Genomic DNA, 23,133 nt, shown 5'->3' with positions numbered 1-23,133 from the left:
AAACCTACTTTATCTTCCTGGTCTCCTTTCACCCTCCTCTGTGAGCTCAGGGAGTGGCATCTTTGGTATTTCTCCTTTTGAGGCTCCTGTTTATTTTAACTGCAATAACAAGTGCTAAACTGGCTGGTGGGAGGAATAAATGTGACAGCTTGGGTGGAGATTTAATAAGTCCAAGTGCAGAGTCCTGCATTTTGGCCACAGTAACCCCCTGCAGCATTACAGGCTGGGATGGTGTGACTGGACAGTGCCCAGACAGAAAGGGACCTGGGGGTGCTGGTCAGCAGCTGACTGAACATGAGCCAGCAGTGAGCCCTGGTGGCCAAGAAGGCCAATGGACCCTGGCCTGGATCAGGAATGGTGTGGCCAGCAGGAGCAGGGAGGTCATTCTTCCCTCTACTGGGCACTGGTGAGGCCACACCTCGAGTGCTGTGTCCAGTTCTGTCCCCTCAGTTCAGGGAGGATGTTGAGACACTTGAGCGTGTCCAGAGGAGGCAGCGAGGCTGGGGAGGGGCTGAGGGAGCTGGGGCTGTTTGTCCTGGAGAAAAGGAGACTCAGAGGTGACCTTATCACTCTACAGCTCCCTGAAAGGTGGCTGTGCTCAGGTGGGGTTGGGCTCTGTCTCCAGGCAGCAACTGGCAGAATGAGAGGACACATCTTAAGCTGCACTGAGGGAAAATTAGGTTGGATATTAGGAAAAAGTTTTTTACTGTAAGAATGATAAAGTATTGGAATGGTCTGCCCAGGGAGGTGTTGGAGTCACCATCCCTGGGTGTGTTTTATTAAAGACTGGATGTGGCACTCAGTGCCATGGTTTAGTTGAGGTGTTAGGGCATGGACTGGACTTGATGATCTTGAAGGTCTCTTCCAACCCAGTCATTCTGTGATTTGGAAAAGACGCTTCAAATTGCAAAACAATATAAGTTATAAAAACCATCAAGAAAAAAGTGAGCAAAAAAGATAAACGTCCAGAACCAATAGACTCTGAAGACCACCAGATTTCAACTGTAACACTCAGCTGTGAATTTGCTCCGCAGTAAGGCAGCAAGAGCAGGAATAATTTAGCTTGGAATAAGCCTGGCTTTGCAGTGGGATCTCAAAACCTCCCTGCAGCAGGCTGCTACAAGGTCCTGAGGCTTTGTCTCTGATCTCCCCGTAGGGATCATTGGACTTTGGTGCTGGTAACAGTGACTTTCTTTCCCAAACATAAACTCTTGGAGTTTACTGTGCTGTGGTCTCTCCTGCCATAACCTCTGGTGCCAAAGAACCTCAGCTGAAGGGCACAGTAACAAGTTGGATGTTGTTTTACAGGTGCTGGAGCAGGATGTGGTTCTCCAGTCCATTGACCGTGCCATTGAGGCTGTGCACAATGCAGCCATGAAGAATGGGGGGAAATACAACCTGGAGCAGAGAGATGTCCTCCAGTAAGTATGATGGGCATCTGGAACAGCTGGCGGATGGAGGGTGGTCACAGTGTCATTCTGTCCTTGAGGGGATGTTGGATGTTGTTGGTTCGAGCCTCTGTGCTGCAAAGTGCTGCACTCAGAGAACTTCCCAGTGTTTGAGCTGCTGCTGTTCCTTCTGACAACTGTGTCCAGCAAAGCAGAGCTTTGGCCTTGCTCCTCTATCTCTGTGCATGCCAGGAAAAGGAGATTCTCAGCCACACTGTTGGCTTGGAGGAGAAATCCAAAACCTTTCTGGCTGCATTTTCTCTGCTTTACCAGCCAGGAATTGTAGAGGTTTTTGGCTTGTGACACAAGGTCTTTAGTATGTTCTCAAATAATTGCTTGTGAAGAGAATTTTTGTTTTCTCTGACACCTCAGACTCTGTGCTGAGGCGTGCTGGTTTCATCTTGGTTGAACAGCAATTCTAAAGTGCAGGCAATTTCAGAAGCTTGCAGTGCAATATGTGACTCTCCCCCGAGGAAGAGGCATTTTTCTCCAGTGAACTGATGAATAAATTATGGGCTCTTGCAAAGACTCTTCCTTCCTCCCCCAGAAGTGCTTCCTTAGTTGTTAATGAAACTGGAGTTGGTGTTCAGAGTAATACAGCCCATTCTGGTATATATAGCCCAAATGCAATAAATCATTAAAAAATAATTTAAATGTCGCAGCATGGTCACTCCCTTGAGCTTTGCTCTTCCTGATGTCATCATTCCATTTCAGAAAGCTGATCCATCACCGGAAGGAGACTGTGTCCCGTAAAAGCCACTCTCCCACCCCGCAGGGGACGGTTATGACTCAGTCCTCCAGTGACCACCACCTGGACGTGTCCCGGCAGCCCAACGGGGTGTGCCGGACCGGCTACGAGCGGCACCACAGCCTTCCCAACACCGAGTTCGAGGGGGACGATGAAGGTCTCTACCAGGTATCAGTGGCTGGACACCTGCTAGGTTCCTCCTTTGGTGGTGGGGCATGTCTTGTCCTGTTGAATACAATGCCTTTGCAGCTGGAGTTACAAACGAGGTGTTTGTGCTGCTGAGCTCGGATTATTGCTCTGTAGAGTGCTGATGTCTCTAAGAAATCTGGAACAGTCCCTCTGCCATTTACATTTGTTATGCTCTTTGGAATCCTTGAGGGTCTGTGTTTTTGTGGTAACATGTGAAATCCGCTCTATACTGTGACTATCTCTTGACAACTTTCTAAAAGAGTTGCAGGCTCCCTGGAAAATGCTTTGAAAAGTAGTTTTGACACGAGCAGTAGAGCTCCCTATGTGCACTCAGCACTGCTTCATTTCCCCCTTGTTATGTCTGCACATTGGTCCTTAAGCATTTTATCTGCTGTGGCTGCCTATTTATACCACTCAAAACAAAACAAGAAGCCAAAAAACCCCTAGAGATCCTGCTTTGTCTGAAGGTTGCTTATCATGACGAATTAGAGGCAAATTGCAGGAAATAGTATTTAAAGCAGATCTTTTTTTATCTCAGCGACACCCAGTTCCAAGGTTACAGTGTGGCGTCAGTGAGGCTTCCAAGTAGCAGCCCAGGATGAGGCTGTGCCTGTTGGGGATGAATGATGTGCCAGATTTCCCTGTGTAGATGTAGCTGGATGTTAGGGCTAAAGGCGCCAAGCACGGATGAGCATGGAGACTTTTTATTTCTCCTACAGATGAACACATGCACTGCAATTTTTCTTCATCTTTCTGGACTGTTTGGAGGTATTGTGTTTATAAGGCACTGATCTGCTGTCACCCCCAGCATATGAGGCTTGTTTTACACTTGAAGAACTGTGAATTTGGGGAGATGAAAGGTAGCTCTGGCTCACTCTGGCTGAACAGAGCAATTCCTACAAACCCCATTTTTCTCCTCGGTATTCATTTTTGTTCTTTGGCAGTCAAACTAACTCCACTCTCAAGCCTGTGCATTATGGGCTGAGTAAATGGGGCACCTTACTGCCCATTCTCCACGCTCATTCCCTGTCTTTATCTGGTCTGTGATTTGGTTGCTTGCCAAAAAGGAGGAAGATGAATTTCCTTGGCTGACAAAGAGCTGTTTCTGTCTGGGTGGCACTGAGGATGCAGTTGAAGGGCTTCCAGCTTAGCCCTGTGCTGAAAGGGCTCCTTGAGATTTTAACTGCTCGGTGGATTTCCTGAGTGCTTTGAAAATACAAAGTGGAGGAAGCAGCATTGCTTTCTTCCACTGCTTATGCAGCAGCCTAAGAGGAGACCTACTGAAATCTAAACTTTCTCACTAGCTCCAGAGGAGCAGAGGTCTTGGCATGTGCTTTTCATTGTGTAGGATTTTCAGGTGCTTTCAGTGTTTGCATCTGAAAACCTAAGCAAAATTTGAGGTTTCCTCTCAACGGTTTTTCTCCCGGGACTGAACTGGCTGCAGTAGTTGGTGAGGGCATTTGTGCTTCAGCTTTTATAGTCAGCATAAGGTGGGAGGCTGAGGCTGCTGCCATACCAGCTGCCAAGGGTGGAGGTTGGGCTCGTGGAGTATTTTAGTCCGTCTGCTGCATTCGTGCATGCTCACTGAGTTTGTGATGCTCATCTCCAGAAACCTTTGCTACAGACCAGTGTGTCTGGCTTGGCAGAGTTTGCCTGGAGGAGGCAGTGGGTGGGAGATTGTTCATTTAGTTTACTGTTTTATTATTTTGCTTAAAGGGTACTCCTGTAATAACATTGTTCCCAGGAGTGAGAGTGGTGATGTTCTCTGCCTGCTTGGCTGCGAAGGGAATGGGAGTTGTGGTTGAGTCAGCTCTTGTCTTTGAGCAGCACAGGGAGCACAGCCTGCTATCAGTCCTTGCAAAAGGGTAAAGGACAGGCAGCAGATGTGTCAAATCTGTGGATTTGAGGAAGTTCACAGTGCCCTAATAGAGGCCTGGGGAAAAGGAGGCTTTCAACACAAGTACAGCTGCTTCTCTCTAAACCTTTGGTAAGGCCCCTCTTCTTTTCCCCTCTGGACAGGTGGGATCTGAACTTCAAGGATTCCTGCATGGTCACCTTGTGCATGGCAGCTGCACAGAGGAGGGGGGTTTCCCTTTGGGGATTTTGGTGTACATCCTCCTGTTGGCCCCAAGCAGTGGTTAGGATGTGGGGTGGAGGAGGGGATGGCCATCAGTTACACCTCACACCTCCTGACCATGCAGCTTGGGCAAGCACAGGGAAATTCCTGTGGTGCTTTATGTTCTTCTCACAGCCACTTGTACTGTGGTGTGTGGCTGTCTAAACTGGCAGGGGTTGAGCTAGCGTTATGTGTACATCTTTAATTTAAGCACTAGCCTGTAATAACTGTGTTAAACTTGTGTGGTAAATTTGGAAGGGCTAATGAAGCCATGGAAATACTCCAGAATGACCCAACCCTCGCTATCTCCAAACAATGTCACGCATCTGCGCTAAGCTCTGAGTCTGCTAAATCCCACTGCCTCAGTAATCGTGGCTGTGCTGTGCCAAGCAGCTCTGACTCGTGCTGTCAGCCCCAGCATTCTGCACAGAGCTCTGCTTTTAGCACAGCTGAGCTTTCTGGATTTGGGGCCAGCCTGCCAACCGTGGCAGTGCAGAGACCCCTCCTGATCTGCTTGACCTCTCTCAGCTGTGCAGTCTCTTTTTGGACCAACACAGATAATTTTTGAAGCTGTATGCAAGTATCAGATAGCATTCCACCCAGAGAACAATGTGGGGTGGATTGAGAAGAGCTGAGAGTGCAGGCAGGGAGTCTGCAGCATGTCTCGTGCTAATTCACCAGCTGAAGGCGCTTGTAAATAAGTGACTTTTTATATGACATGGCATAGGTTGGATATATTTGGTTTTGGGTGGGAAAGGGACTAAGAGATCCTTTTTTAAAGTCTGTGCAAACTGCTGTCTTCACTTGTCTAGTAGATCTAGACATGGGCTGTGAGCACACTGTCAGCTTTTGGCACTGAGTCTTGAATATTTGAGATGGCTTTTAAAGGTGTTTTACTTACAGGAATATCTTTGCTCCCATTTTAGATGAAGTTTTTGCCCTTCCTGGATCTGGGGGGAAAAAATACATTTTTCATTCTCCTTCTACTGAGCTACATAAAATTGAGACCTGTCAGGGGCCTGTCTCAGATTTTCACTGTGGGGTGGCAGAGCTCTGTGCCCCTGTGTGATGTTTATATAGGCCTATTCAGCAATAACAGGGCGCAGAAAAGCTTCTCTTCCAGGGCTAAACAAACTTGTAAAATTTTCACTTGTGATGGACTGATTTTCGTTGTAGATTCCAAATGGTTGAAAGCCAGGTTACTCAAAGCATTCAAACCATCACCTCCTTTCCCTTCCTGTGCTCCCCTGGGAGGTTTGGCCACAGACAATGATCACAATATCCCATAAAAGCAGAGGCACATTTGAGGGAGCAGGCTCTGAATCCCAGCAGTTCCAGGGGGTCCCAAGCAGAGTCTCCTGGCCCTGAGCTGCTAGGGACTGATGTATTGGTGCAGTATGCTCCCACCTAGCTTGGCTGCTGTGTTCAGTGATGCCCTACTGAGAGGTTAACCCTGAGGCTGCACCTCGCTGGAGTTATTGTGAGTGAAGGTGATATTGATGATCATGGTGTTTAGATCTGGTGGAAAAGATGAGTGTAGGAGTCTGGGTCTGGGGCTTGAACACTGCTGGCTTGGCAATCGTAGAAGAAGAGACTTGCATGAGAAACCCCAGATGTGTAGAGTTAATGCAACTCCCTGGCAAGGCTTTTCCCAGTGAGTCTTGCTATAGGTAGCATAGTTTTACACAGAGAAGATGCAGAGAGAAAAGATAGTCTTTTCTCCCTGCATGAGCAGAAATAGCTTTGAAAGCGTGGAAAAGGCAGTTACATGTTTCCAGTCCTTTCTTTGTCTTTCTACAAGGGTATTTGTAGCTGCTGTAATGGATCTCTCCAGAAGAGTGTGTAAATTCGCACTCTGTTTGCAGCCTCTGTGGAGCTATTGAGAGTAATGTGGAGACATGGTAAGTGTGTGGGATTGCATTTGGAATAAAGGAGGAGTAAATGCTTGACAGGTCTACACGACATATGTGCCGTGTGCTGCTGAACACAGCAATTAAACAAGGGCTGCTTTGCCTGTCACAGGGAGGGGATGAAGTCAGTTTGAGTCCTGCTTTGTTCTTCTAGGAGGCTGCCTATTAGCATCTGTCCTCCTGAGAAAACTGCCCCAAATGACAAGAGAGATGTAAGGACAAATCTACACATGCACGTGAGAAAGCAGCCTTCATAAAAGAGAATATCTTTATTGTCAACCTCCTTTGATTGCTCTGAAATCTTTCCTTGTAGATCCCACCACAGGCTCGTCGTGCTGCTCCTGTCACCCCCCCACCTCCAGAGAAGCGCAAGAACACACAGATTGCTGCTCCCATTAAAAGTAAGGACAAACTGCTCTCCAGGTCTTGGGCATGAAACAGACACTGGATGGTGTAACAGCCATGAGGCCTGAATGTTTCTGCTTTGTGCTTAGATGAGCATCCTTTACCCATTCCCTGAATTCCTATATGGTTTATATCCTTACAAATATATCTATAAAAATATATATATAGCCTAGATTCCTGTGGGTTTTAATGCTAGTAGTCCTGAGCTGGTGGCCAGTGCTCCTCCTTCAAGCCTGTTATGATTTGAAAGGGTCTGAGCAGCTTGTGGATGGGTGCCAGCTACAGCATCCCCCTACTCCTCCAGTGTCTGGGATTCCCAGGCCCTGGAAATCATGGTGCTCTCTAAGGAGCAGCTCTCTGCCTGCTCATGTGGCTAGTCTGGCTAATGCACAATGTCAGTGCTTTAAGATCCTTTTTCTCCCACAGACACTGTGGCTGTTTCCCAATAAGGCAGAGGGAGCATTCCCTTGCAGTGCAGTATGTGATACTTCACCATGGGAACTCACTGGCTTTAATACATTCTCAAGTCTTGTTTTTGAGTCCTAATCTGTTGAGCACTTTATTTGCACGATGGTTGGATCTCCATGAATTCAGTGGCTGGTGCCTGTAAGGAGCAGCAATAATACCAGGGACACATCTGCCTATGTGCTACCCACAGAGGAGCAGCTGGTGGGAAACATTTGAGAGCAGGACAATGGGGTCAGGGCTGGAGCTTCTCCATCTTCAGCATGGTTGGGCTGACAGAGCAGTGCTTATCCTTCTGACATGCTGCCAGCTTGCCCAAGTGCTGTGCTGTGACAGTGATGCTGTTGGTGACATTCAGCCCATCTCAAGCCCACTGGTGTCCCTTTGTGTGGAGCAGGGCAGAGCTATTCACTTGCAGGTAATTTGAGACCTGGGACCAGCTTCCTTAATGGTACTTAATGGTATTGAGCCATTTTTCACTGGACTAGTGGGTGTTTGCAAAGGTCAGTTTCCTTCAACTCATTATTTTGTTTTAATGAAGCATGAGGGGAGCTATGATTCATGAGTGATCCCCTGTGAGCAGGAGGAAAAAGAGGGAGCTGAACCTGTGTGGGAGTGAAGGGCCCAGTTTTTCTGCCTAGGTGATGTTTACTTTGGGAGGAGTGGTGGATGGTCTAGTGGAGGCTCCAAGCACTGATGGAGCAGGAAGGGTTGGAGTTGGCTGCAAAAGGGCAGCAAAGGCATTTCACATCAGTCCCACTGCTCCTTCCTCTGGGCATGTGTGTGTGAGTGACAGCCTTCCATGAGAGCAGAGCTGTCCGTGGGGTGCAGCTCCTTCTCTTACAGCACTAACACCAGCTGCTCTTGGGAAGCTCCAGATAGCCCACTGGTTGTCCAAGTAATTGTTTTCATAATCAGGGAAGAATTCAGATACATTTCTGCCCATTAGAAACTAATGGATAAGATTTACCAAAACTATATATAAGACCAGGTTAAAGGGAAAAAAAATCTTAATATCTCTTTGCTTGTTGTGGATTTTTTTTCCCTTGGAAGGTGGGACTCCTGCTACTAGAGCTAGTCAAAACTAGAGATGCGGGGAGAAATACAGTAGAGCAGATAGTGTGGAGGCTAGTGAAATCATGGGTGCTAGCAGGGCTGCAGGGCTCCTGATCAAATGGTGGAGAGTGCTGAAAGGGAGGGACTAAAGAGATTGTCAGTCAAGTGTTTCCTCCGCTGTCAGTGCTAGCCATGAGGTCTGTGCAAGAGGGAGATGCAGGCTTGTGTGTGAAGCCTTCTGTGTCTTGTAATTCTGAGGTACCATCTTTCAAAAGTGAGGGCTTATGTCCTTAATGCAGAAAAAGCCTAACCCAGGGGGAAAAGACTTTTCTGTCCCTTGGTTCTGTCCATCTCTCCCTCCCTTCCCCTGTGTAAAACACTAAGCCCTTTGAAAGGTATTCATCTCTGCGGAGTAGCTTTCCCGTTTCTAAAGAGGTGATTGTGTGGGAATGCTCCAGAGAAAACTGGTACAATTTTGCTTTGAGATAAGTGAGGCAGGAAGAGGAGTTAAACTGCTCTGGTCGAATGCACAATGAGCCTTTTAATGGACTGTGCTGTAGCAATTTGGGTTTTTTCTCCTTTCCTTTGATGCTGTTGCTAAGGCATGTTTAATTGTTCCCTTTCAGATGCTGTTGAAATTATGCCTGGGTCAGCCTCTAGTGCCTCCTCTATAAGCACGACATCCCTGGATACGTTGTACACCGCTTCTTCTGTATCTGAGACCGCTCTCCCCACAGCCACCTCCAGCCCTGCCAACACTCCACCCCCTGTCCCGAGCCGCAGTGTCCACACCACGATTACACGCAATTTGGACAGTGGCTCCGTGTCCCATTCCCGTTATGGGACTTCCCCAAAGGATACCAGCAAATCTCCCCAGTCCAAGAGGGTTGCCCCAGCACCGCCAGCTGAAGGGGGGACCCAGAGGTCCCACAATGTGGATGGGGAGAAGACTTCTCAGGTTAAGAAAACTGCCCCACCGCCCCCTGCAAGCCTGGATGCCTTCAGCAGCCTCTGCCTGGAGGATAAGAAGGCGGCTGGGGTGGAGTCACTATCAGCAGAACCCGGTGGCCTGGTGGCCTCCGTGCCCAAGACAATTGGTGCCGAACTGATCGAGCTGGTGCGCAGGAACACCCACCTGAGCTACGAGCTGTCCCGTGTGGCCATTGGCATTGTCATCGGCCACATCCAGACCTCTGTCCCTGCAACCAGCAGCATCATGGAGCAAATCCTCATCTCCGTGGTGGAGAGTAAGGTAATGTGTGTGAGGCTGGAAGGGGGACTGCTGCACACCACCTCTGAGCATCAGGGATAAGGTGGTGTGAGCTCAGTGAGCTCCCAGTGTTTGGGATGAGAAATGCAGTGAGATCCCAAATGGAAAGGTGCTAGATGGGGGTAAATGTCCAGCCAGGGGAACCAGGAGTTTAAGCCAGGTCCTAGTTAGCAGAGAAGTGGAAAACAGGTGAGTTTATTCCCCAGATGAGCTGCAGATGTACAAAATAACCTTGAGATTAAGCATTATCTTGAGCTTGTTCTAAATAAACCTTATGTCAAAATAATCTGATATTTCTCCTTCTGCATCAGTCATTGAAATGGTGAAGTGCACCTGGGCAGCCTCCTGCTTTATCTGGAGGGATAATAAATTTCAGCTCCCGCTTGCTCAGTGTAGCCCTAAGAGTGTGCATAATATAAACGTCTGAGATTGGAATTCCATTGCTAATGGCAAGATTATAATGAACTGTTCAGAGGTATTTGAATATGGAGAAGTAATGAAATTCAGATTTTAGATCAAATCATAATCTTGTTGACTGTTTGCACTGAACAGAGGGCTCTATAAGCAATCATCTAGTCTCTGTCTGTAGTCATAACCCAGTGGTTAATTGTTTCTTTCTCTAATAACAATGCCCTGTCAATATGTGATCTAGATTCAGCAAAAAAACTTAACTGTTTCAAGCAAATGTTCTGTCTCTATCTTGCATGCTGAGAAGTTCAGTTTTCTGATATTTGCATCTTGTCCAAGATTTGAATATTATTTTTATCATGAATACCTGTACTGAGGATACAATAAACTTAATTCCACAGAAGTTATTTAGTGCCAGGTTTCTGCAGAGGAGATTTGAAAGCCTCGATTTCATGGCCATTGCTGCAGACCAGCCTGAAAAGGATGGAAAAAAGTGATGCTGGTGCAAGGAGAAGTATGGATCTTCTGGTAACTGATATTATATCTGTCATCTAGGACATCTGTGGGATTTTAAAATGACCAGTAATGTATGGAGACACAGCAGAAGTTTCTGTTCCATCTCACAATACATCAGCATACCTATCTTGAGCAGTACTGATTTCAGAAGGAGAGCCTGGATGGGCTTGCACTGTGCTCAGGTGTGAATGTTGTGGGTCTGTGTGCCTTTTTTCTCAGTGTCCCACACAGATGATATTGCTCTGCTGGTATGTGGGGATCTGGTCCCAGGTGAGGTTGCTCATCCAGTGTAGAAGACCAGCTCTAACAGCTGGAAGGGTGGTCACATGTGCTTTTGGGGTAGCTGCACTGCTGTAGCTTCACTAGTGTGGTTTAGTGATACAAATTATATTGTTGACTTTGTGTTGTTCATTAAACCAAATCCTTCCACAGTCTCAGGGGTTTCTGTGTAGAATTGTTGCTGAGTTGTCAGTTCTAGGTCAAGAAATATTTTCTTTAATTTGTAGCTTCTGAATTCCCTCTACTCCCCAATCCACACAAATACGTGGGCAACTCATCTTTTGCATATTTTTCAAGGTTTTTCTTTGACTCCCTAAACCAGAGTGAGATACCAGTTTTGATTTAAAGCTTTGGTCTGCTCATAGTAAATACCATACCTGCTTTAACCTTTTGTATCATGTTCTTTAATTAGTTATATCCTTTCTATTCCTATTCTAGTCTTAATTTAAAGTCAGCTCACTGGTTTACTAAATCAATTCCAGAATCCATTACCTCGCTTCTATCCCCAGTGCCTTCTGAAGGTTGAATAGTACTTCCATCTTATTTACCTTGCTGCTCTTCCAGTGTGGAGTCTGTACAGGCATGTGGTTTGTCTAGAGAATAAAAGACCCTGGGACAGCATCCTGCTGCTTTTTGAGAGGCAATGTAAGACTAAGTTGGGGGAACAGCAGAGACAAGGAGAGTGCTGAGGTACCATACTATTTGGGAAACCCTGATCTGCAGGAGCAAACCTGCCAGGTTGGCTTCTCTGTGTCAGCATTTGGCCTGGCCTTGAAAATGGTCCCTCTTCTTGTCCATGAGCTAGCTCCTGATAAATGTCACAGTGGTTGGGTAAGATGCACAAAGGGACTGAAACCTCTTTTCAAAGGCAGCATTGCAGTGACTGGCTAAACTGGAGCTGGCTTTCATGGGAACTTGTTGGAAATTTGGACATACATAAAGATGCTCCCTGGTCTTTGGGCTTCTAGAGAATCACTTGGATCAGTAGGTTTTGGTGATGTGTGATTGCCTTCAGCTCTGTTGGATTATCTCCTGTTCTGAGAGGAGGGGATGTTATGTACTGTAGATGTTATGTCTAAGCACATTGAGTTTTGCAGATTTATTAAACTTAGTGTGAGACAACCAGAAGTGCCCAATGCTCAAGCTAGTTGCACCTTGAGAGGGAGAACTCAGAAACCACTTACCTGCTTTGTATTAAAATTGCATTGCTGTGTTGTAGTTGTGACTCAGGCTCATCTTCTGGTTGGCTTAAATTTAATCTTCATAACTGCTGACAAAGATGTGCAATGTAGATTGGTCTTCTAGTTGAACCTAGGCTGCTGATTGGGGTCAAACTATTCTTGGATGTGTCGGAGATGGAGGAACAAATGAGAAAGTTGGTGTGGGAGGTGATGTGTTCTTGGAGGAGGTTTCCCTTGTAGTGCTGGGCTGTGACCTGCTCTCAATTGCCCATCCCCAGCACCTGTTGTCCTCTACAAGCTCTGACAAACCTCATGGCTGTTGTGGCTGAAACCTTCCCCTGAAGCTGCCTTCCTGTTCATTCATTGATTCAGCTTTGCTTAAAGAAGAATTGCTTTTGACAAGACACAATGGCTGCTCTGGGCTCAGCTTCTTCTCAGAGGAGCTCTGTTCCCATCCTAGCCAGAGACAAGGCAAGGTCAGCAGGGTGAGTGCTTTGGCTGGGCTGTTAGGAGTCCTCCTCCTCAGTGTAATAGTGTAACAACAGGGAATCTGGAGGGCAGGAGGAATGCCTTAGTGCCTAGGCAGGCCTTTTCCTCTGTGGCAGAGTCTTTGCAGGCAGCCATCCTGGCTCAGCTGTAGATGGTCCCACTCCTGAACAGTGAAGGCTGCAGAGACCTTCCCAAGGCACAGCTATTGTGGGGGTTGAAAGCCAAGTGCTGCTCTCTCCCTGTGACACCCACAGGTGTGCATGGCTGACATTGCCTCCCTGCAGAGCTGACCTGCCTGGATGTGGCTGTGTCAGCTGGGAGCAGACCTGCTGCTGCTGAAAGTGTGTGTGAAAAGCTTGCCCTGGGACATTTGGCTCAGCTGAAGTCAGACATCTCTCTTACACCATGTTTCATCTCATTAGCAGCTGCTGAGGATCCTGGTGGTTGGGATCAGTGTTAGCTGTCTGGTTTCTGTGGATAATGTGGGAATGGTTTGCAGCCCAGAGGACTGAGGAATTCCCAGAGCAGTCCCCATGAAATGTGTCTGAAAACCTGCTATGTGATTTTGGGGCGTATCTGGAGGGAAGATATGTGTACCCATGATGCTGGTGATCCACTGCACTTGCTGGTGGGGTGGAGGAGAGGGAGGCAAGGGAGTGGGAAAAGAAGAAATGGCCAGGACAGCAGCTGGGTTTGCATGGCAGGTGTGGCCACCTGTTTGTTTGTGAGCAGTGTGGGTATCATAAAGTTCCCAAAATGGTTTTGGGCTGCTCAGGAAGAATGAAATCCCTTTAGCAGCTTGTTCTGTGGGCTGGGGGCAGGGAGCTATTTGAAGCAGCAAGATAATGCAAAGTGGCATTGTTAGAAATACTGAAACCTCCTCCTGCTTATGGACTCTCCAGCAGATTCTTGGAAATGACCATATGATGATGCTGCAGGTTATAGTAGCTGCCATGGTATTTAATAAGCAGGGAGCTGACCCTGGGAAGGGAGGGCTGAGAATGATGCTGAAAGTGCACTGAGACAGTGCAAGGTATAGTTACATGGTCAGATGGAAGAGCTTGTTAATGGATTGATCTCATCCAAGTCCATCCAAGCCTGATGCTCAGTGGAGTCATTAAGGGCTGCAGATGAAGGATTGGAGAAAGTAGATTAGTGGTAAGAGGCTGAATAGAATGATCATTAAAATGAATACTCATTAAAATGATCATGTAAAAAGAGTCCCAGCAGTGGATTGAGTTAGGACTGGCCCTGCAGTGCTGCAGTGAGGAGGATGTGAGTAAGGCACATAATGGAGAACCTTCTCCCAAGCAGCTGGGACACTTGAGGGCATGCAGGTGACACTGCAGTGCTGTAGTTCCTCCTAAGGAGAAGCAGGGAGATGGCAAGATGAAGTGAGTCTCTTAATGCATTTGCTTCTGACAAATCACCATCAGAGGGAAATTCTGATGCTTGTACTCAGCTCCTGAAAGCTGTTGTGCTCTCTCACAGCTGGCTACCTGCTTTTCTGCTAGGCCACCCACAGCTTCCCAACATTTCAGGAGTGTATAGAGGCTTGTGTTAAACCTGCATGCTTCTTCCTTCATTACCTGCCTAACACAAATTATGTAAGAAGCAGCAACAAGAAAACTTCTTTCTTTTATAACTGAAGCATGGACTTGAAGTCCTAAATTAATTCATACCCCAAGGGAAATGACTAACAATTCTGTCTCTAGTACTGCAAGCAAGACATCACTATTAAGCATGGAGTGGTTTCCCCAGAGGGCTGGGGGGTGGGAGATAGGCAGGAAGGGTGCAGCTCCTGCACTTGGCCATCCACATGTGGGTGTCACAACTGGCACAAGACATGGGTTTGTGTCTCCATACAAAATCTATCTGCTCTGCTCCCAAAGTGAAGTCTGCCTAAAGATTTGCTGTCCCTGCCTGCACAGCCAGCCTGTTGGAAGGACTAAGTCTGCTCTGAGATTCTAGGAGATGTCCTGGCTGATAAGTTATAAAGGCCTTTTATCACAGAGTGATCATGACTTGTTGATGCATGTGGTAAGACACTCTTAAAAATTTTTTAGGAATCTGGTCTCAGTGAGTGGATTTTCCCTGCTGTTTGAATTTCTCAGCTTGGTTCTCTTCTACCTTGCTGATCTCCTGCTGCTTGTTGTCACTGCTGCCAAACCCTTGTGTATATAATTTAAGCTATTTCACAAATTAGTCTTTACCTCTCCTAATGATGCCTGGGTTTATCACCTGTGATCAACTCAGTTCCATGTACTGAACCCTCCCCTTCTTGCCTTGCTTTCAGGAAACCAAATGACTCATGTGATATACTTAGTCCTAGAGGCTTATCCTAAATCCCAGAGCACAGCAGCTGTTTGGGTGGGTTAAATGCTGCCTCACCACTCTCCTCTTTCTTGAAGGAGAGGATGAGCAAAGGAAAGGCAACTGAAGAATGAGACCTTCATGGCAAGGGCTGTGTATGAGTCAGAAGTGGTGGGGATGCAGTTGACAGCAGTTTGAGAAAGGAATGTGTGCAGCAAGATTTACTTAGTGGCTACTCACTTCAGAGCTGTGGTGAACAGTAGAGCTCTGCTCTGCTTGGAATGAAGCAAAACCAAAGCAGCCCATGATGAATTGGTTCCTGTTCTTGCTGCTGAGGATCCAGGCCTACAGCAGCTGGCATGGAGAGCACCATACAAGTCCCTGCTCTTGAGCCAAGAATTCAAGGCAGATCTGTCCCTTTCAGGCTGGAGGGAGTGGGCAGCAGAGGGAACTTCTCCTGCCTTGAGGTAGCTGTGCAGTGTGGTGGCCTGCTGTCCAGGACATGTCTCTTTTACCAGGAGTGCTCAGCTTCTGCCTGGTGTGATCCTGGCTCATAGCAGGATGCTTTGGCTTTTCCCATCCTCAGGATGATTTCCAGAATCCACAGAGGATAGAGGCTCCAAAAGTATGAGATGTGAAATAACATGTGTCATAAACTTACTGGTTTTGTCCTGCCAGCTCTTGACTGAATGAGGTCAGCTGCCAGTCGTGAGACAAGATTGCAGGAAACAGGCACCCAAACAAGAGCCAGCTGTCAGGGCCCCACTAACCAGTGGTTTTGCTGTCGTGCAGAACCTGAGTGCGGGGCTGCCCTCAGGCCAGATCTGCCACGATGAGCAGCGGCTGGAGGTGATCTTTGCAGATCTGGCCAGGCACAAGGATGATGCTCAGCAGCGCAGCTGGGCACTCTATGAGGATGAGAATGTCATCTGCTGCTACCTGGAGGAGCTGCTTCGCATCCTGGTGAGTGAATTCCTCTCTTTACAGCCAGAGCAGAGCAGACAGGGCTGGTGAAGTTCCTCTTTTTGACCTCCTTCACTGCTGTGTTGCCACTGGATTTGCTGTTTTGGGGCAAGATTTCTTGTACATCCTTTACTGTCAGTAAACCCTACCCCTTCTCTGTGGGCTCTGCAGTGCACCTGAGCTGCTTTACTCTTCGTTCCACCTTACAAAGCTGTCCTGAAAAGTGTTACTGAGCTGTTCATGGTAGTTTTGGTATTTACCTATCACAAGAGGATATAAACCCTCAAAAAAACCCAACCTCCCACAGAAAACCTGGGTTGCTGCTCTCCTAAGCCCATTTAAAACATCTTCCACTTAAGATATCCTCTGTTGCTGGAAGGTACCTGTGGGGTTAAGCTCATTAAATGCAAAGAATATTCTTTGGTTGCCTTGAAAGTGAGCTTTAAAGCTGCTTTTGTGAGAAAGCATAAATCATCTCACATCTCTGCATATAGGAGAGGAACATGCCCATAGTGAGCAGCAGTGGGATTACTGTCCCGGCACTCTCACTCATGTGTGCAAGGCCATCTGTGTCCAGGGATGATTTGGGAGCTGCCCTCAGTGCAGTGACATGCTCTGTGTTAGGGGTACTGGTGGGGGGTTTGCTCTGGCACTATTTTATAGTCCTCTCCAGTTCTGACATAAACAGAACAGGTAAATTTTCTGTAATAAATGCCAGGGTCTTTGTCACTCTGCATGCAGCCTGTGCTGCCTTGGTGTGGGCCTGCAGGGCAAGGCTGAGTGGGGTTTTGTGCAACCATTTACTCAGTGGTGGACTCCCTCGAGGTTCCTGCAGCAGGCACCTTCTGCTTTGATGTGTCATTGGGTTACCTGTCCATTCCTTCTTCCAGACAGATGCAGACCCAGAAGTTTGCAAGAAAATGTGCAAGAAGAATGAGTTTGAATCTGTCCTGTCCCTTGTGGCGTATTATCAGATGGTAAGGTGTCAAAATGCACCAAATATCTTTTTAAGATTTCCCTGAAGATGCAAAAGAGCAGGGTTGGTACAATGAATGTGTATAAGATGTTTCCCTTGGACAGGGCAGTTCTGTGGTCTCACTGAAATTGTAACATATCCCTTTTGAGTGCTGGCTAATGTCAAGCATGAAAATTGTGTGAAAGAACAGAGGATGCTGTAGACTTTGAAGCAGTAGCTAGCACTTGGCAAGGGTAAAGCTTGCTGCTTTTACTGGCCCGTTGAGGGACAGCATTGGCATCACTGGTATCCAGAGGAAGGATTTCAGAGGATGCCTTGGGAGATCTGACAGACTGTGATTGCTCTTCTTTTAATTGATGCACTCCTGTGCATTAGTAAATAACTTTGCTTAGGAAAGTAGGTAGTGAGTAGAGGCCTTGAGAGTGAGGAAGGAAATCAGTATTTAGAGGAAAAAATTGAAGTTTTGCCTTAAACACCTATGTAGTGTTGCTTTGCCCCTCTCCTTCCTAGAATGTTCTGTTGTAGAACTCTGTGGGAGTAAAAAACTTGTCCCCATCTTGTCCCTAAGTTCCCAGCTATAGCACATCAAGTCTTGTGGCATTTTGCTTTCATCTGGCACTTGTGTGTCTGAACCCACTCTCAGCATCAGGGGGCTGTAGCATAGCTGAGAGCAGCAGGAAGGCAGGCTGGGCATAACAGAACCTGCTGACTTTGCCTACTCTTCCCTGACCACAATTTCAAGGAGGCCTGACCAGGTAGGGAGCAGTTGGGTGTCTTGTCCTGGCTACTGTCGTGCCCAGTGCCAGGGCTTGCCCCACTTGTGTTCTCTGAACCCTGGAGTTGGCTGAGGGTGGAGTGAGTATGCAGGTTACTTCAGCATCAGAGCTCCTGCATGGGAGGTGCAGGCTGAGCATCATCTTTGCTGGAATCCTTGCATGTCCCAAAACTTTCTGAAGAGAGCTTGCAAATGTTACCTTGTCAGGAAACCTTAATCAGAGCAGTGTTGACAAAACCTTAGTATGCTCAGAGAATCCTGGCTGCCCAGCACACTCAGTCTCTTTGCTGTGAACATGTGTGGGTTGTTGGTGTGTTACCAGATTTAGTGGATGGTGTGGGACATCTCAGATCTGAGCTCTGGCTGCCACATACCCTCTGACAACACGTGCAAACAACCTATAGTCAGCCCAATTGTGAATGTTACTGTAAAGTGATTCTTGTACTGTTGTTAAAAGCTTTTAGAGCTTCTGGGTTCATGTTACCCTGGGAAATTCCCAGCAACAGGAACTTGAAGAAGCTGTGTCTCTGCCTCAGAGGGAGCCCTCCTCTAGGACATGGTTTGATGTGACAAATTGGTTTTGCAGGAACACAGGGTGCCCCTGCGCCTGCTGCTGTTGAAGTGCTTTGGAGCCATGTGCAACTTGGATGCTGCCGTTATCTCAACGCTTGTGAATTCTGTGCTGCCGATGGAGCTGGCCCGGGACATGCAGACTCACACACAGGGTGAGCCAGAGCTGCTGTTCCCACAGCCCTGGGAATATGTCCTCCCATTACATGATTTGCAGCAGCAGCAGTGCCCCCCATTGCCTGGCTGCTCTACATGCCCAGTGCTCGGGGGGAATGGTGTCTGGTTTTAGAGTTATTCAGGTTATTACAGCTGTACCTGGGGAATGCACAGGAGGGGATGTGTCAGTCCAACAGTGCAAGGCCCTCCAGCTCTTGAACATGCCATTAATAATCTGTGTCATTTCTTGTAGATGTCTTAAAAGATGTTTTGAGTTGTTTCAGTTTTGTTTCATAATGCTGACAAGAGACACCTGCAGATCTCAAGGAAGATCTCTGCAGTTTCTTAAAGAGTTTTTTCCAGTGTTCTGTGCCCAATTTTTATGGTGTTTCATTGTGGTGAATGAGGTGTGTGCTGGTTAAAGGAAAGGGCCTTCTCTCCACCTTTGTGCCAAGAGAGAGGGCAGTGCTGTTGTTAGCATTGCAGTCCTGGTCCTCTGCAGGATAGTGCCATGGCCCAGGTTTGCCCAGCTCTTTGCTTTCCATGCTCAGGCTTTGCCTTCATGTTCTTTCTACTTCACTCCCTCATTTGTTAGGATGACCTGTCCCTGCTACTAAACAGAATGTCCTTTGTGCCCTCAGAGCTCCTGCTTAGCCCAGTGTCCTTTATTTTTGAGCAGCCAGAAGCAGGTGCTGGGAAAAAGCCCAAGAGTAAGGTCAACATGTAGTAATACTCCCCTGGTGTTACCTTCCAGCCCCCCACACATGTGTGGTCCTGGACAGTCACAGCTTTCCCCCCCATTTTGATGCCAACTTGTAGGCCAGTGCTTGCAGTGGCACATTTCTCTTAGAAGGACATTGAAAATCCATTGTCTTGTGCTAACTGTGACCCACAATTAGAGTAGCTGTTGAGTGACCATGTGGATCAAATCAGAAGAGCCTGGTGTTTGCAGCCTTGCCGCCCTGGTTGCAGTCTGTTGGTTTGTTGTGGGTGTCATGAAGCTGTGGAGGGGTATAATTTGGTGATGAGATTGTGTAGGGTTTGACAGGTCTGCAGAGAACAGGGACTGTCTCATCCATTTTATGTGAGCCAAATTAATGTCCTAGATGACCACTTTGAACCTGCACAATAGACATTCCTGTCCCCAGCATCCCACCACAGACTGCCAACCTGACTGTGGTGGGCAGCATCAACAGGGCTCGTGTCTGGAAAGGGCTATGGGAGATAAAAATCAAGCCTGTTGCAGAAGGCTTTGCACTTGTCTTTGCTTAGATGCTTTGAAGTGCAGGCATGTCACAGGAGAGGGAGAGGAGGGTGGCATTTCAGGGCAGGGCAAAGGGCTGGTGGTGTGGGACTGCAAGTATTACTCCTGTGTTGGCTCTTTTGTTATTGCTGCTTATAAATTCTGTGCTGTGAACTTACCACACTCTTGGTGTTTAATCGGGTTATGCCTGAGAAGCATCTTCTCCAGGCTGAGGTTTTACTGCCCAAGAAGCAAATGCTGGCTGGTTATGGGACTGTGACTGTGCTCCTGCACCAAAGTTTCCGCTGATTTTGTGCTGCCAAAAATAAACTTTATTGTGTCTCCATCATTCATTCACAAAGACTGTCTCCAAGTGAGCATCCTGTGCACCTTCCCAAACAGGTTTCTTTTCTCCTGCCCTGTTCTTGGGCTGTCTTTGTGCAGGCAGAGTAGGCTGGTCACCCTTCTTACTCTTTGCATGGTTGCAGTGATGCTGTGTTTTGCCTGAGGCTGTGTCATCCCAGACAGCACAGCTGATTCAGCCTCTTGGTGGGTATGGAGCTTTGAGCTCTGATCTGTGTGACTTCTGCACACCTCTGCTGATCTCCAGGTAGTACTTAGGCTGGAGCAGGCCTGTCTCTCAGCAAGTTTTAGCTCTGCTTTGAAGTCCTAAAAGTATGGCAGTGGAAGTGAGTGAGAAGTGGCTCTACTGTGTCCTCTGAGCTGCCAACCTGCAGCTCTGCAGCAGCTCCCTTTCCCTAGCATCATCTCAAGGGGAGGGATTTTTCCCTCCTTGCTGTAAGGTGGTCCAGTTGAAGAGTGAAAAGCTTTTTCCCTCCTCCTTTACTGACAGACCATTGTGTGGATGCTACAGGAGCCTCACAAATCAGTGTCCTCATCCTGTGCTGCTTTCCTTGTGCTAAGCTTTATGATTGGCATTTGTGCAATGACATCTGTGCATCATCCAGTCCTCTCAGCCTTCACAGTGGGGCTGCAGGGGGGTAGCCATCCTTGGCCCAAATTTGTCTGTCCTTCAGAGGTGTTTCAGGGCATTAGCACTTCCCTCCTGCCACTCTGGTGCTTTGCTGCTTCATGTGCTGCCAGCAAATGGCAAGCTTGTGTGAAAACATGACCTTGAATCCTAGAATGACTTGAGCTTATTTTGGTACTAAAAACTGGGGAATAGCAGCTGATCTGTGACATGCTGTGGAATAGCTAATCCCTTCTGTGGGTGACTGGAGCCAGAGCAGTCAGTGCCAACACTACACAACTGGGAGTGTGGAACTGGCTGCAGCAGCTCTGTGGGATCCCTCCTGGCTTATTATTGAAAGCAGCTGAGGCAGAAGCTCTGTCTGTGGATGCTGGGTGCCTTTGGTGACAAAGACTTTACCCTGGGACTGATGCAGGCATGTTGGCTTCTGGCAGATGTTTGGGTCTTACTGCTTCTGGACAGCTCCTTCCCTCTGCTGCAGCTGGCCTGCACATCTATCCATGTTAGAATACCTTATAATGAGCCACTGCAGGACAGAATTAGCCAGAGCAGTTCCAGAGAAAACAGACAGGGATAATCCAGTCTGTAATCATGACTTTCTCCCTTGTTGCAGCACAGTTTAATGCAAGTCAGCTGTCAGGCTCTTCTCCCTTCAGTCATAGACAATTGTGTCTGCTCCCAGTGCCCACATTTCACACTGCTGTGTTTAGAAGGTGGAAGCAAGGTTTTCAAAGGCCTCTGAGAAATGCTTTTCATACGTGATTGCAGTTTCTCACCACTATCTCAGTGGACTTCAGCAATGCAGGCTGGTAAGCAAACAGCTGTATCTCTCCCACCTGTCATGGCTACTTCAGTGATGCTTATCAGTCTGTCCTCAGCAGTCCCTCTGCTTCAGGAGAGCTGCATTGATTCTGTTTCATTTCTGACAACCACTGGCTGCTTTGTAAAGTAAAAAAAAACCAACAACACTGTCGGTGTTTTGACTGACAGTTACTCTGTTCTTCAGCATGGTGAGTCTTGGAGTCTTGTTTTGCTGCAGCTGGGACACTCCCAAAAACTTAAAAAGCCTGTGCAGAGTGAGTGTCCTGGGTTCATCTGGATTTGCCCCAAGTTCAGGATTCTGGCTGGTTTCTTGTCATCTTTAGGAAAATACAACAAGATTTGCCTTCTAGTCATGTAGACTACTGTCAACCAAGATGAATGGACATCAGTTAATGGCAGATGGACCAAGGAGGTATAAAGCTAATCTCCCCCCTCCATCTCTAGTCTGTTCCTCCATATTTGCTACTGCCATGTTTAACACTGGCTTCTGGCTCTCACTTTATTTCATTGCTCCTGGTATGATGAGAGAAAATGTTTTGTTGATGAAAGAAAGCTTTTCTAGGAACATGAGAACAACAGCTCCCTGTCTCTGCCTACTGCAGTGTTCTGCCTGTGAGACCCAGCTCCTGCAGCCATGGAGGAGAGAATGAAGAAATCACGTGAAGAACAGTTTGTCAGATCCCTTTTCTGCTACAGTGTGCTTGGCATCACTGTCACCTCATAGTTAAGAACTTCTTATATAAGAAGTACAAATTATATTTAAGTCATTAAATCTCCTTCTGCTCTGTTTACGGAGAGTAAACAGCAGTTTTTAGCCTTCCTTTGCTGCCACATGGTCTACAAACTCCTAATCTTGTTCATACTGTAGTATCTGGTTAAGCTGCAAATTATCTATTTTTACTCAGAGTACTTGCTGGTTGGAAACTGAGGTGCCATGTGGAGCTGTGACAGTGTGTGTGTGCTTTGAGTGGAGAGGCTTTGCTGACAGAGCTGACTTTCCAGGGGGCACGGAGCTGCAATGACTCAGTAGCATTGTGTCCCTCATGCTTGACAGTAAACCTGAGAGCTGCCAAATGTTGCAAGTCCTTTGGCCAAGTCCAGGAGTAAGTGGTGACAGTGAAGGCATCAGCCTGTGCTGCTGAAGCCAAACTGCAGGGTGCAGATGCTTAGAGATGGGTTGATTTGTGCATGAAGAAGTGAAATATCTTGAAGGGTTTGGAGGGGGCACTGGAACTGGTGTGTATTGTGGAGGGCAGCAGGATGGCCAGGAAAAGCATCAAAGATTGAAGGGGCCTTTTTCTCATCTGATGAAATGTAGTTTTGGTCAGTTTTTCATAATTACACCTTCAGTTTCCTTGTGCCCCAGGGCTCTTTCTGGCAGATGTAGCTGAACTTCATTTAGCTAGCATGGTGGTAACCTATATATAATAATAATAATTTTCCTATTGCCTTCAGACTTGGTGAACTGAAGAGAGGCTACATTTGATGAGGGCACAGATCCTATTCCATGACTTTTTTTTTTTTTTGTTCTGCAAATATCTATTGAGAGGTATCCATTAATTAAAATTCAGGAGAGACACTGACAGGGGTTCTTTGGAGCATTCACATATAGCTGCTGCCAGCAAAAATTGTTGGACTAGCAGGCTGTGGGATGTATCAGTGCTGGAGATGTGTGGCCTGGGAGGTGGGAAGATGCACAGCCTGAGCAGTGATCTGGTCTCCCCAGGGACCTTTTATACCTTCAGGCAGAGCTGAGGTAGCAAAAGTAGAGCAGTGCAGAGATGGTAACAAGCAGCATGGCTGTCTGGGGGTGGTGTTGGTTGGAACAGGCAGTATTTTGAGCT

General features: G+C 47.3%; 1 protein-coding gene across 1 annotated transcript in view; it reads left to right on the top strand.

Annotated features, from left to right (window-relative positions):
* NCKIPSD (NCK interacting protein with SH3 domain) overlaps window positions 1–23,133 on the top strand; it is a 51,707-nt gene that overhangs the window by 21,083 nt on the left and 7,491 nt on the right. Inside the window, exons 2-8 of the mRNA XM_033071220.1 lie at window positions 1,309–1,421; window positions 2,163–2,364; window positions 6,725–6,812; window positions 8,964–9,589; window positions 15,586–15,756; window positions 16,647–16,733; window positions 18,094–18,232. Of these exons, the coding sequence (XP_032927111.1) occupies window positions 1,309–1,421; window positions 2,163–2,364; window positions 6,725–6,812; window positions 8,964–9,589; window positions 15,586–15,756; window positions 16,647–16,733; window positions 18,094–18,232 (1,426 nt within the window). The remainder of the gene's footprint in view (window positions 1–1,308; window positions 1,422–2,162; window positions 2,365–6,724; window positions 6,813–8,963; window positions 9,590–15,585; window positions 15,757–16,646; window positions 16,734–18,093; window positions 18,233–23,133) is intronic.

The sequence above is a fragment of the Catharus ustulatus genome, chromosome 13, assembly GCF_009819885.2.
Source record: "Catharus ustulatus isolate bCatUst1 chromosome 13, bCatUst1.pri.v2, whole genome shotgun sequence".
NCBI classification, from domain to species: domain Eukaryota; kingdom Metazoa; phylum Chordata; class Aves; order Passeriformes; family Turdidae; genus Catharus; species Catharus ustulatus.
This window is presented reverse-complemented; position numbering and strand designations above follow the sequence as displayed.